This window comes from Pseudopipra pipra, chromosome 6 (genome assembly GCF_036250125.1).
Source record: "Pseudopipra pipra isolate bDixPip1 chromosome 6, bDixPip1.hap1, whole genome shotgun sequence".
Lineage (NCBI taxonomy): Eukaryota > Metazoa > Chordata > Aves > Passeriformes > Pipridae > Pseudopipra > Pseudopipra pipra.
This window is the reverse complement of record NC_087554.1, coordinates 60,724,639-60,738,461: the sequence shown is the minus strand read 5'-3', so window position 1 is coordinate 60,738,461 and position 13,823 is coordinate 60,724,639. Positions and strand designations below refer to the sequence as shown.

The following is a 13,823-nucleotide window of genomic DNA, read 5'->3' as shown; positions in this document are numbered from 1 at the left end:
GTTGCAGTTTGCATTGCAGAATCATTGAGAGGCCCCAGGCATGATTCAGGTCCTTTCCAGGCTTCCAGCATGGCAGGAGACAGTCCTGTTGCAAGAGATCTTGCAACATGTGTCTTCTCTCTCTCCAAGATTGAAAAAAAGAATCCCACTATTGCATCAAATAAGAGTGACGTTCAAATGATGTGTATAAAGAAAGATGATCTTGAAGCATTTGTTCTCTCCTGCTCTTGTGTAGGCAGTGTAATGATGAGGGGAAACATATTCCACAACTTGTAGATGTATTGAATATTAAGTATATTCTGGATTCAATTATTACATGATATTTAAGAGAGGGAGAGAAAGGAAATAATGGATAATGTTTCTAAAATTTCTGGTCTTACTGTGAGCATGTGCAAGAAACTGCTGGAAAACAACTTGATTTATCTGATACTTGCAGAGTAAGTGTTCCTGAGCCTGGAAGTGCATATGTGTGTGTATGTGCATAATGTGAATGAATTTGCTTTGAGTAACATACTGGGGAGCCATTAAATTCCATGAGACTTGTGAGATAAACCTTTCTTTGCCATTGTGCTTTTCCTGCTGGCACACACTGGATGTCAGATTAGGATTGTGCAAAATAATTGGGTCTGTGTCACTGTCAGGTGTGTGGAGGGTTTGCAAAAGCTGCTTTCTTAAGGAGCTTTGCATAATTGCTGTTCCTATGAACCCTGTACAGCTCCTAAATTCAGGTGTGTGCTCTGGAGTGGTGAACAGAGCCAGGTGTCTGGGCCCTTCGCCTCGGGGGTCTTTTCCAGCCTGGATGGTTCTGCCATTCCAAGTTGTGTCCCATCACACTCTGCAAGGAAGCTGCTCCCTCACATGCTGACTGGATTTCCATGCACACTCCTTTGCAGTGCAGATTTCCCTGCATTTTAGCCAGGAATATTTAAACCCAGAGAACTGATAAATTATTTTCATTCAGGCTGCTTACAGGCTCTGTTAATCTTGCCTGTGGCCCCAAGCAATGAGGAAAGGTACTGATGAACTAAGTGCACACCAGGTTTGGCACCAAGAGCTTGAACTGGGAAGAGTCAATGCCCTGCATTTCATACCAGTTAGCAGAGATGGAGGAGTTACTGATATTAAAATCAGCAGTGATGTGTCTAAGAGAGAGTTAAGGAGGAGGTGCAGTGTGCTCAATATGCAGAATAGATGTAGAGCAGTACATTTCTACAGCTCATTTATTTGAACTAATTTAAAGCTCAGATTCACCCAAGTGTTGCAAAGGAATCTTGGTTTTACTCATTCCCATGTAACAGGCCAAGGTTCTTGGATTCTTTTATTTTTTTATTTTTATTTTTTTTTTACCAGGAGGAATGCTTATCTCTACTGCACAAAGTCTAATCATTTTAGATTGCAAGAAACTTTAAAATAGCACAAGATAAAAATACACATTTGCTCTCAGACCTCTCCAAGTTTCTGATCCTGGGCATTAGACTGTAGAGGCAGCATTCCTTGTCATCACACTGGCTGTTCACTTCAAGAGCAGGTCAGAATAGGGGCTGGACAGAGACAGGACCAGAGGAAATGGCCTCAAGTTGCCCCAGGGGAGGTTTACATTGGGTACTGTGAAAAATTTCTTCACTGAAAGGGTGGTCAGGCATTGGAACAGGCTGCTCAGGGAAGTGTTGGAATCACCATCCCTAAAAGGGTTCAAAAAAGTGTGGATGTGGCACCTGGGGACATGGTTTAGTGGTGAACATTGTGGTGTTGGGTTAATGGTTGGACTTGATGATCTTAGAGGTGTTTTCCAACCTAAAGGATTCTATGATTCTATAATAGTGGGCTACCAGAAGATCTTCCAGCAAAGAATTTAATGTTTTCCTTATTTGAACATGTGCTTTCCGAGCTCACATTTAGTTGCCTCTCTAAACTTCCTAGAACTGCTTATTCCTATACCTTTTCCAAAGGCCATTGATGTGCACAAATGGTGAGACCTGTAGTGGCCACCTTCTGCTGCCAAACAAAAAGGCTTGAAAAGAGGTATTTTTAATAAGTTTGTTTGTTCCTGTGCTAGAAATGTGCACAGAGATGTCCTGGAATTTATTAGACTGGCCATTGGAAAATGCTAGCTGCATAGGGCTGGCTTTGTTCTGTCTTGTTTTGGCTTTTTCCTGGGGATAACATTCATCATACCCTTTTGAAAAAGTGTAATTACAAGAATTTTGAGTAATTGTGCTGTAGGTATAAGCATTTTAATATGGCAGATCATTGTAATGGTAGTACAGTTATAGGAGTCTTGGAAAACTGTTTCCATATGGGGAATCCCATGACTTTAGAAGTGAAAATCACTAAAACTGCATATAGCTGTATGATTATTTAAGTATTCAGAGTAGAGAAATACAGCTATTTTGTTTGTGGTCATCTAGAAAAGCACTTGTTATTGAAGTGGGTTTTTTTTCATGCTGAGTGTACCTTATTTAATATTTTATTATAAGACTGCATTTAGTGATTCTGTATGTGAAGAGTGACTTGCAAAGACAAAATTCTGCCCTGCAGCTCTGCCCTTGAGGCATAAAATTTCCTCTTTTCTTTCTGATACCCAACTTTCACTCAAATCTGGGTGCAGATTCCTGCCACGGCTGGAGGGGATAAAACCTCCTTGCCCAGGAAATCCTCTTGTCTGTTGGAGGGAGAGCTCACCAAGGTCTCCCATCACACTTTTAAGTGATAGAAAGCAGCTTGTGACTTCTTACCCTGGTTCTCTGAAAGTTGTCCTCCGACATTCCTAAGGATGTTTTGGATACTCTTGTGCCTGGGAATTAGCAGGGCTGGACAGTGTGTCTTGCTTGGTGAGCACAGGCAGTGCAAACAGATAAACGTGCCCAGGCTTGACTTGCACCATATCCTGGACCTGTCTGATAAGTAGAGATGATCACAGGTGCATCCCAAGGGATGTGGATGCATCCACCACACATCCAAGGCTGTGTGAGAGCAGCATGTGGGAGTAGCTGTCGGTAATTCCCTCCTGCCTTCGGATCGATGCATCCAAGCAGTGAGACTCCAGAGTATCCCAGTGCATATCCTGGCCAGTACTCTGACAAAAGAGCACCATTTGCTTAGGGGATCACAGAATCATGGAATGGTTTGGCTTGGAAAACCGTAAACTATCTCGTTCCAGCCCCCTGCTGTGGGCTGGGACACCTTCCACTAGTCGAGGTTGCTCCAAGGCCTGTCCAACCTGTCCCTGAACACTTCCAGGGATGGGGGATCCACAACCTCACTGGGACACCCATCTACATTTTAAGTGGGAACTGGGAAGATTAATTTTCAAACCTTAATTTACGACGAAACGTCACCGACTCCGGTCGCTCAACTTTAATTACTCGTGTCAGATATTTTTGGATTATTATTCAATAAAAGCAGGCCATAAGAATTAAAAAGATGCTTTGATTTTTATGTCTTTTCCTTGCCACTCCCCATGCAGGCTGTGGCTGCTGTTTTGTGCAGCACAGTGGAACGATGTAGATAAGCTGCAGGCACTATTGCTGCAATTAATATCATTAAGATATAAGGTCTCTGTGGAGCCAGTCCTACTGCTGGGTTTGCATTCACTGACTCTGCTTCCTGAGGGAATTCTGCAGAACTTTATCTCAGAATGAAGTGTGAATTCCCATGATCGATCATTCGAGTTCCTTTTTCTTACCTTCTTTATTTTGCTTCAGATACTGGCATTAAAATGTCCTTTGGAGCCCCAAAACGTGAAGGTGTGAGTAACAGAATATATAACACAAACATGCTTTTAAAATTACCTTCCTGACCACTTGCCAGTTAGATTTTGCATAAAATTAGGAAAAAAAAATTGGTATGTAGGTGATATTTAGTTTTACTGGATAAGTAAAATATTAATTACACCATTTGATCTGCAGTTTTTTAATTATCACTTGTCAGATTCTCCTGATTCCACCAGCTGTTTACCTTGGTTGTCTCTTGTGGATTTAGGGATTACTCCTCCCCCAGCCCTTGCACAAGATACACGTTTTCCTGGTGGTTTTTCAAAGACTCTGGACCAGTAAGGAACCAATTCCTTATTTTTTTACTTTGAAATAAAAGCTGCTGCTTCAGTATTTACCACAGACCCTCATCTCGGTTCTCAGGAAAATGCTTGCAGCCAAGAAACAGCAGTGCTTAAAAATTAAGAAAAGACTATTTGTTTTGAGCCAATTGCACATCCAAAAATCACAGTATGGAAAAATCAAATGGACTTTTCATATTTCTTCTTAGTATTAATAATTATTGCATTCGTTTGGAAAGATCATTACACATCTTTTGGAAGGGATTTGCTGGGAAACAGCAGCAAGAGCTGTGGCCAGGGAACGAATTTGTTAAGCAATGAGATATTCTACAGAGCAAAAGATGCCAGATCTAAAGGAGCAGAGTAGGTTTTAGGCACCAAAAGGAAATATTTATTTAGTAAACTCTGCAATCTCATTCCTGGATGTTTTTGGAGCTGCTTTCTGTCTGCCCTTCCCTACCGGTCTCTGTGTGAGGATTTTGAAAAATCTGGTTCTGGTTTATTTAATGTATTTCTAGTTTTCGTTCTGTTTAGTGGTGCTATTGATGGGAATACAGTGTTTTGGAAAACCACTGGACCTGAAACTCCAACGCGAGAGGAGGGGAAAAAAAAATCATTTTCAAATATTCTGCTTTGAAAAATTTGTGAGCTGCTGGGCCTGGCCCCACCCTCCTTTGCTGGCTCGGGATCTGCATTTATTTTCTTTTTTGGAAATATTTATAGCTGGGGTATACATTGGGGGTTACACAAACAAACAACCGAAGCCAAGCGCGTGTGTGTGCACGTGTTTATTTTGTGTGTGCCTGTGTGCAGGGTTTCTGTGAGTACATTACGCCATGGGAGGGTGGAATTTGCCAAGTTTAGGTCAAAACTTGAGCTGAACTCGTGCTATATAGTTTTCTGTCTCCACTGGTGTCTGTGGCCCACTTACAGAAGTTTATGAGTTGGCTGAGGCCTTTGAGAATGAAACTGTGTTTTTTCAGCTCGAGCAGTAGACTCGTGCTTTTAGATCCAGGCATTTTTGGCTACAGTCCTGCAGATGTCTGTCCATTTCTGTGAAACAACTCAAGTGTTTTAATTGTAAATCTACCCCTTTCATGTAACTCAGCCCTAGAAATTTGGCCTTGTTTTGCCTACAGTGTTTTCTGTTTGTCATGGAACCAGCTAAGTTGGGGCAGTCTGGGTTGGAGTTACAGAAACAGACCTGCAGGATTTACAGGACACCTTGTTCTTGCTCTCTGTGTTTCTGTCCCCATGGAAGGCAGAGTCTCACCTGCAGCCAGGTAAATGCTTGGCACAGGGTTCAACAAAGAGAAGAGGGTCCCTGCCCTAAAAAGCACATTTGTGGCAGAGCTGAGAAAGGCCACCTTCTCCTGAATAACCTGAAGAAGCCTATGGATTCAAGGTGGCCAGGGCTAGAAAAGCTCTGGAGGAGGAACTATCCTTTCTAATGAATGGAGAACAACTTTGTCTAAACAATTGGATTATTTGAGAAACTGTTGATGGTCCTGCTTATTCCTGAGAAAGTTGTATTACTTACCATCTCAAAGCCATGTGACTAATTCTTTACCTTACCCAGTTCCAGCTTGATATGCCATTAAATTCCAGAAACATTGAATAGCCAGTATGCACAGTACAGATAGACATGAGTCTGGACTGGATATACTCTATAATTATAATCAATAATAATAACAGAACTGACATTGCAGTGCATTTTCTCCTGTCAGTGTAGCCTTCAGAATTACTTACATCAAAACATGGATGTTTCTTATCAGTATGTGTTAGCCCAACAAGTCTGGAATCATTTTGGTTTTGCTGAAAGTGCTGCATGTTGGGTTGCTGTCCTTGGTAACTTGCCTGTACAAACATGTATGGAAATGAGTGAATTTTAGTTTGGTATCAACCCATGGAGATGTGCATAGGACACACGTTGGCACAAATGTGTATGTCACTACTTACAGGTAAGAGGTGCAGCTAAGAGAGGCTGAGAGAGCTGGGGTGGTTCAGCCCAAAGAAGAGAAGGCTCTGAGGAGACCTTGAGCCCCTTCCAGTGCCTAAAGGGCTCCAAGAGAGCTGGAGAGGGACTTTGGACAAGGGCCTGGAGTGACAGGACAAGGGGGGAATGGATTCACAGTGACAGAGGGCAGGGTTAGGTTGGATATTGGGAAGAAATTCTTGGCTGTGAGGGTGGTGAGGCCCTGGCACAGGTTGCCCAGAGAAGCTGGGGCTGCCACAACCCTGGAAGTGTTCAAGGCCAGGTTGGATGGAGCTCTGAGCAACCTAGTCTAGTGGAAGGTGTCCCTGCCATGTTGGAACTGGATGGTCTTTAAGGTCCCTTCCAACCCAAACCGTTCCGTGATTCTGTGAAGTGTTTCTGTGATAGTGGTTCTGTTACCTTTGGGGCTGTAGATATTCTTTTGCTTTACTTTAGTCTTTCCTTTAAAGAATTTCTTACAATTCTGTTGCCCTACTAATGGTCTTTGTAACTACTCACCAGATGTACATTTTTTTATGTATGGGAAAAGCAAAATGGGGGAATGACACAGGAAAAAAAAACACACATTCATTGAAGATTTTTAGATGCAGAGTTACAGATCTGCAGGTGCTGTGCTATCCCAGTGCTCAGAACACTTGAGCTAATGCCATCTGGAGGAAGTTATTTGTTGGGACAGGACAGTGTTTTAAACTTTGAAGTGAAGAATAAACAAAGTGAAGCAGCTGGAATCTGGCAGAAGAAGAAACAAGCCATTCCTATCAGCCCGTGCTATTAAAGGAATGAGAGCACTGGGGTTGTTTTTGCATATGCTTGGAAGTTTATTCTTGCTCTAGAACTGAGCTGCTTTGGTTGTTGTGTTGGGGAGTAGAGGGAGGATTGTTTTGCAGTTTTAGGAAGTAATATGTAGGTAATTACAGTAATTATAGTTCTGGTTTTCTACTGACACAATAACCTGGGTCCTAATTCCTCAAACCCCTCCCTGTTTATTGTCCTGATGGAGAGAGACTGTTTACCAGAGCATGGAGTGACAGGACAAGGGGGAATGGCTTCAAAATGAAAGAGAGTAAGTTTAGATTGGATATTAGGAAAAAATTCTTCCCTGTGAGGGTGATGAGGCCCTGGCACAGGTTGCCCAGAGAAGCTGTGGATGCCCTTTCCCTGGAAATATTCAAGGCCAGGTTGGATGGAGGAACCTGGTCTAGTGGAAGGTGTCCCTGCCCACGGCAGGGCGTTGGAATGAGGTGGTCTTGAAGGTCCCTTCCAACCCAAGCCATTCTGTGATTCTGTGATAACACTTTTCACTTACAAGATAGGGGTCTGTTTCATCTCCAGAGAGATTTAAATCCGGAGTTTTATTTAATATATGGAGTCGAAGGAGTTAAAGCACATGGTTCTCATTTGGCTTAAAAGTCAGACTTGTTTAGTCTTTTTATTTTGCCAAATAGAAAAAAATTTAAAAGAAAGATTTGAACATTTTTCTTTGTTCTTATTGTTGCCATATGGTATTGGGAACCAAACCTCCCTTCAGTGGGGTTAATTCCTTTTTCATTTGGCATCCATTCACCACACACTCATCTATAGCTGATTCTCTGTGTGACGGTGCCTTGTAGAGAAAAACTCTCTTCACAGGTCACTGGATGGTTGACACACCATTAATTTTTATGCTTCTGTTAAACAGAGCTCTGGAAATTTAGTACTGTACATGAATTTGTTATAGATTGCCAAGAACAGGAAAAATCTCTAATCTGAAATCTGACCTTTTCCATCAGTGGGTCACCAAGATGTTTTCAGTCACTCGTGAGTTTTTACCAGTCAAGGACTCTCACACTCTCACTGAGTGTCAGTTTTCACAGTTTATATGAATTTATCCTGTTAGCTGGTGACAAAGACTTTGGAAAACCGGAGGTCACCTGAGGTCATGCGCTCCATTTATTGGATTTTAACGAGCAAAATTTTTATAAATACACCTAACTGCATGATTAGAAAATTGTACTGAGCTCTCCCAGAGTCTCTAAAGAAGGGGGAAAAAAAGTCATGAAGGCTACCTGCCTTCCTGCCCTGCTTTTTAAAGGGAAGAATTTTCCATTCCATTTTTATGACTTATCACAAGATCCTAACCACTGCAATTTGCATATTTGTGCTGCTGAAGAACTCAGTGTTTAAGAGGAAACCAGCTTAGTGTTGGTTATGAGCTGCTCTCTGAGGGGGGGAAGATATAAAACAGAATATCACCTTCTTAAAGAAAGAGCAGGCCAGGGGCTGTACAAACACTGTCACTGGGGGACAGCAACAGGCATAAATATTTGTGTATTTATTCACATACCCATCCTACATGTATATATGATGTGTTACATGCACTGTGCCTGCACGTGGTTACATTCAAGGAAAGGTAATAACGATAAAGCACATGAGAGAATAACTTAGTAACTGCGTTTTTTTGGGCCAATGCAGAGTTTCAGGACGAGCAGGTTTCCATCCTGGGAAGTTGCAGTCATGGAGCAGAATCTCCCATGTAGCTGAAATAGGATATCCAGAGTTTTTTTCGCAGTTAAAATGCTGAAAATCCACATTCTGTATTTTCTGTGTGCATCTAACAAAGTCCAAGTCTTCAGATTTCTGTCTTTTAAAAAGGGAAATGCTGACTTTGGGTATTTTTAAGGTTATTTAGATAACTCAGGGGCCTGGTAACCTTTCTGTTGAACAAGTAGAGGGAATTATTCTTTTAAGTTTTTTGTGTCTTAGCATTTTATATCTGTCGTAAAATTGGACTGTAGTCTGTCTGTAAAACATATTAGAGTACGTGTTAGGAAGAATGCAGACTATATATGATACTTTCTTTTAGCACTCCCAGAATCAAAGACTTGAGAAATTACTACAGAGCCCTGGGATAAGGGAATATTCTTTTCTTTTTTCCTTCCATTTTTTCTTTTTTTTTTTTTTTTTTCCTTTTTTTTTAAGAAACCTGAAAACAGCTGTTGAAACAATGACATCCATGGAATGTGACACGACTGTGGAAATTATTAACAAAGTCAAGCTTTGAAAGCTTCAAGCTCCATGCAGAGCTGGAGAGTTGCTTTAGTGTGTGGGATGATTTATAGGGTTTCCTTGGGCACTGCACAGTCACGTCCTTACTGTGTGTCAGCTCCACGTCTGACCAAATAAACCCTCTGCTTTCCTTCAGTTCCCTTTCTCAAAAACCTTCTTGTGTCACTCAAACATGGCCACAGAATCAAATCGTGAAATCATAGAATGGTTTGGGTTGGAAGGGACTTTCAAAGACCATCCAGTTCCAACCCCCCCTGCCATGGGCAGGGACACCTTCCACTAGACCAGGTTGCTCCAAGCCCCATCCAGCCTGGCCTTGGACACTTCCAGGGATGGGGCAGTCACAGCTTCTCTGGGCAACCTGTGCCAGGGCCTCACCACTCTCAAGGCCAGGAATTTTTTTCCCAACAACATCTAAACCTGCCCTCCTTCAGCTTAAGGCCATTTCCCCTTGTCCCATCACTCCATGCTCTTGTCAAAAGTTCCTCTCCAGCTCTTTTGGAGCCCTGTAGGTCCTGGAAGGCTGCTCTAAGGTCTCCCCAGAGCCTTCTCTCTTTTCTCTCTTTTCTCTTTCTCTTCTTTTCCTCTTTTCTCTCTTCTCTTTTCTCTTTTCCTCTCTTTTCTCTCTTTTCTCTCTTTTCTCTTTTCTCTTTTCTCTTTTCTCTTCTCTCTTTTTTCTCTTCTCTCTTTTTTCTTCTCTTTTCTCTTTTCTCTTTCTCTTCTCTCTTTCTCTATTTCTCTCTTCTCCTCTCTTCTCCTTCTCTTCTCCTTCTCTTCTCCTTCTCCTTCTCTTCTCTTCTCCTTCTCCTTCTCCTTCTCTTCTCCTTCTCCTTCTCTTCTCTTCTCTTCTCTTCTCTCTTCTCTTCTCTTCTCTTCTCTTCTCTTCTCTCTCTTCTCTTCTCTTCTCTTCTCTTCTCTTCTCTTCTCTTCTCTTCTCTTCTCTTCTCTTCTCTTCTCTTCTCTCTCTTCTCTTCTTCTCTTCTCTTCTCTTCTCTTCTCTTCTCTTCTCTTCTCTTCTCTTCTCTTCTCTTCTCTTCTCTTCTCTTCTCTTCTCTTCTCTCTTCTCTTCTCTTCTCTTCTCTTCTCTTCTCTTCTCTTCTCTTCTCTTCTCTTCTCTTCTCTTCTCTTCTCTTCTCTTCTCTTCTCTTCTCTTCTCTTCTCTTCTCTTCTCTCTCTCCTCTCCTCTCCTCTCCTCTCCTCTCCTCTCCTCTCCCTCCTCTCCTCTCCTCTCCTCTCCTCTCCTCTCCTCTCCTCTCCTCTCCTCTCCTCCCTCTCCTCTCCTCTCCTCTCCTCTCCTCTCCTCTCCTCTCCTCTCCTCTCCTCTCCTCTCCTCTCCTCTCCTCTCTCTCCTCTCCTCTCTCCTCTCCTCTCCTCTCCTCTCCTCTCCTCTCCTCTCCTCTCCTCTCCTCTCTCTCCCTCTCCTCTCCTCTCCTCTCCTCTCCTCTCCTCTCCTCTCCTCTCCTCTCCTCTCCTCTCCTCTCCTCTCCTCTCCTCTCCTCTCCTCTCCCTCTCCTCTCCTCTCCTCTCCTCTCCTCTCCTCTCCTCTCCTCTCCTCTTCCGACCCTCTCCTCTCCGACCCTCTCCTCTCCTCTCCTCTCCTCTCCTCTCCGACCCTCTCCTCTCCTCTCCTCTCCTCTCCGACCCTCTCCTCTCCGACCCTCTCCTCTCCTCTCCTCTCCTCTCCTCTCCTCTCCTCTCCTCTCCTCTCCTCTCCTCTCCTCTCCTCTCCTCTCCTCTCCTCTCCTCTCCTCTCCTCTCCTCTCCTCTCCTCTCCTCTCCTCTCCTCTCCTCTCCTCTCCTCTCCGACCCTCTCCTCTCCGACCCCTCTCCTCTCCGACCCTCTCCTCTCCGACCTCTCTCCTCTCCTCTCCTCTCCTCTCCTCTCCTCTCCGACCCTCTCCGACCCTCTCCGACCCTCTCCGACCCTCTCCGACCCTCTCCTCTCCGACCCTCTCCGACCCTCCTCTCCGACCCTCTCCGACCCTCTCCGACCCTCTCCGACCCTCTCCGACCCTCTCGACCCTCTCCTCTCCGACCCTCTCCTCTCCTCTCCTCTCCTCTCCTCTCCGACCCTCTCCTCTCCGACCCTCTCCTCTCCTCTCCTCTCCTCTCCGACCCTCTCCTCTCCTCTCCTCTCCTCTCCTCTCCTCTCCTCTCCTCTCCTCTCCTCTCCTCTCCTCTCCTCTCCTCTCCTCTCCTCTCCTCTCCTCTCCTCTCCTCTCCTCTCCTCTCCTCTCCTCTCCTCTCCTCTCCTCTCCTCTCCTCTCCTCTCCTCTCTCTCCTCTCCTCTCCTCTCCTCTCCTCTCCTCTCCTCTCCTCCTCTCCTCTCCTCTCCTCTCCTCTCCTCTCCTCTCCTCTCCTCTCCTCTCCTCTCCTCTCCTCTCCTCTCCCTCTCCTCTCCTCTCCTCTCCTCTCCTCTCCTCTCCTCTCCTCTCCTCTCCTCTCCTCTCCTCTCCTCTCCTCTCCTCTCCTCTCCTCTCCTCTCCTCTCCTCTCCGACCCTCTCCTCTCCTCTCCTCTCCTCTCCTCTCCTCCGACCCCTCTCCGACCCTCTCCTCTCCGACCCTCTCCTCTCCGACCCTCTCCTCTCCTCTCCCTCTCCTCTCCTCTCCAACCATCTCCTCTTCTCTGCTGATTCCCTGGGGACACAAAAAATGCTCCTGTGCACCTGCTGCCTTCCTGAATGGCAACAGGCTTGGCTGGCACAGGTCACCCCATATGATGACTTCACTGTCTTTGACCTAGTCCATGTTTGACTTCCCAGGCTGTTGGCTGCTGCTGTGGCATGGAGAACACCCGATGGAATTTTATTTTAGCAGTGGGTTTTTGTTTTAATTAGCCATTTGAAGCGTGCTTTGCTACAAGTCGGATGAATGCAGATTACTGCTTCAGTGACATAGTAGATAATTAACTGGGGTGAAAGAAAGCCTAACTTCTTGGTTTTATTGGGAAAATAGTGTTCTAATTGCCTAGTTTATCACAGAGGAAGGGGAGAATTGTTACAGCTTCCTGGAATGAAAACAAACTCCGAGACAGCCTTTGCTGTTGTACATGGACTCAGATATGTGTTTGTTTTGCATGTAGCTGCTGCCCTTAAATGTCCCCAGGAAAACTGAAATCTCAGAATGCTCTTTCTGTAGTTTTGTGAATGCTGTGCTGTTCTTCTTCTAAAGCCATTTCTTCTGTCTTCCTTCATTCTGTGTCTCCAGCCTGATCCATGCCGTGCTCTTCCTGCTTCATGAATTGATTCATCTTATCCCCCTCCTCTGGCAAAATACATTAATTTTTGCCCATGACTCTTCTCCCATCCCATCTCTGGGATGTTCACACTTACAATGCAGATGGGTGTCCACAGTGAGGTTGTGGATCCCCCATCCCTGGAAGTGTTCAAGGCCAGGTTGGACAGGGCTTGGAGCAACCTGGTCTAGTGAAGGTGTCCCTGCCCATGGCAGGGGGGTGGAACAAGATGAACTTTAAGGTGCCTTCCAACCCAAACCATTCTGTGATTCTGTGATTCTGTATATGCACAGAAATTCATCCCTTTGTTGTCTGATAAGAACTCTGATGGCTGAAGCAGCACCCTTTGCACTGGGGACAGTAAGGGTGCCTGTGTACTTGTACTTCCACGACTTCAGTAGAGTTCAGCCATTTGTCACAGACAGCAAATAATGACTTCAGTTTTCCTCTTTCCTTTTCTCTTTTTTTTTTTTTTTTTTTTTTTTATTTTTTATTTTTTATTTTTTAGGAGAAGATGCTGCCCCACATTTGAATCCCCAGGTTTCTGCAGCCAAGGTGTCGGTGCAGCTGCCTGCCAGAAACACAGGAGACGAGACACAGAGCGTGAGCAGTGCACGGGGAGATTCGGATTCTTCAGGGACAGACACATTTTAAAGCTTATGGCTGTTTATGACAGTCACTGTCTAAAGATTTCGTGCTTGGTGCATTTGTCTGTCTAGTGTGATAGTCTGGGTGTTCCATCAAAATAACAGTCTTTCAGCACTGTTTATTTTCTGCTGTTTTTCTGATAATTTTGTTATTGTTTTAAATTAAGACAATGATTGTGAATATATCAGGTATTTTTAAGCAAATAAATTGCAGTTCTTTCAGAACCATTGTGAGTTTAAGTCAATAAAGGGCTTTTAAATATTTGTTGTATTACAGGTCAAGGTGATTGGTATTAAAATCCACTGCAAAGGTCCGTCTCACTGATGGGAAAAATGCTTGTTTAATATCACATCAATATTGTCAAAATGTTGAGCAAAAGAGAGATATATTTGAAACCAAAGTTTGCAAGAAAACTGTGTTTCTAAGTATCTTCAGAGCCTGTTCATCATTAGAAGACTGCTATGACAAGCCAATAATTCAGCAGGACATGTAAAAGAGACCATTAGAGTTTGTATTGTAATTATGAGGAATTTATTTTTTCAGAATTAGGAGAGTTTTTCAGCGTTTTTGTGTTTGTTTCCCTGAAGTTTCTTTTGTTTTTTTCTGTCTTGAAACATCTCTGAATGGGAGATTGTGTGGGTAAGGTTACTTGCTTACATTTTTAATGTAATTTTTTTCCTTCTCATGAGACAGAATTAGTTCCTTTGGTCTCAGCCCTCCAGAATCTCAGTCAGAAATGCTGCAGTGATGGTGAACAGCAAGAGTCCTTGGGCACAGTGCCACCCTCACAGGGGCTGCTCCATTTTTTGTTGCCTCCATCAGGACGAGGTTGATCCAGCAGTGA

The 13,823-nt window shown here is 44.0% G+C and overlaps 1 protein-coding gene across 8 annotated transcripts in view; it reads left to right on the top strand.

Annotated features, from left to right (window-relative positions):
• Nucleotides 1-13,242, top strand: part of KIAA0586 (KIAA0586 ortholog) — a 74,922-nt gene extending 61,680 nt beyond the window's left edge. For 6 of the 8 annotated variants that reach the window (XM_064659511.1, XM_064659508.1, XM_064659507.1 and 3 more), the window contains one exon: nucleotides 12,840-13,242. In XM_064659511.1, the coding sequence (XP_064515581.1) occupies nucleotides 12,840-12,985 (146 nt within the window). In that variant the 3' untranslated portion in view covers nucleotides 12,986-13,242. Of the gene's footprint in view, nucleotides 1-12,651; nucleotides 12,798-12,839 lie in introns of those variants that run through there. The other 2 variants (XM_064659512.1, XM_064659514.1) reach the window with 2 other exon arrangements.
• The last annotated feature ends 581 nt before the right edge of the window (nucleotides 13,243-13,823 follow it).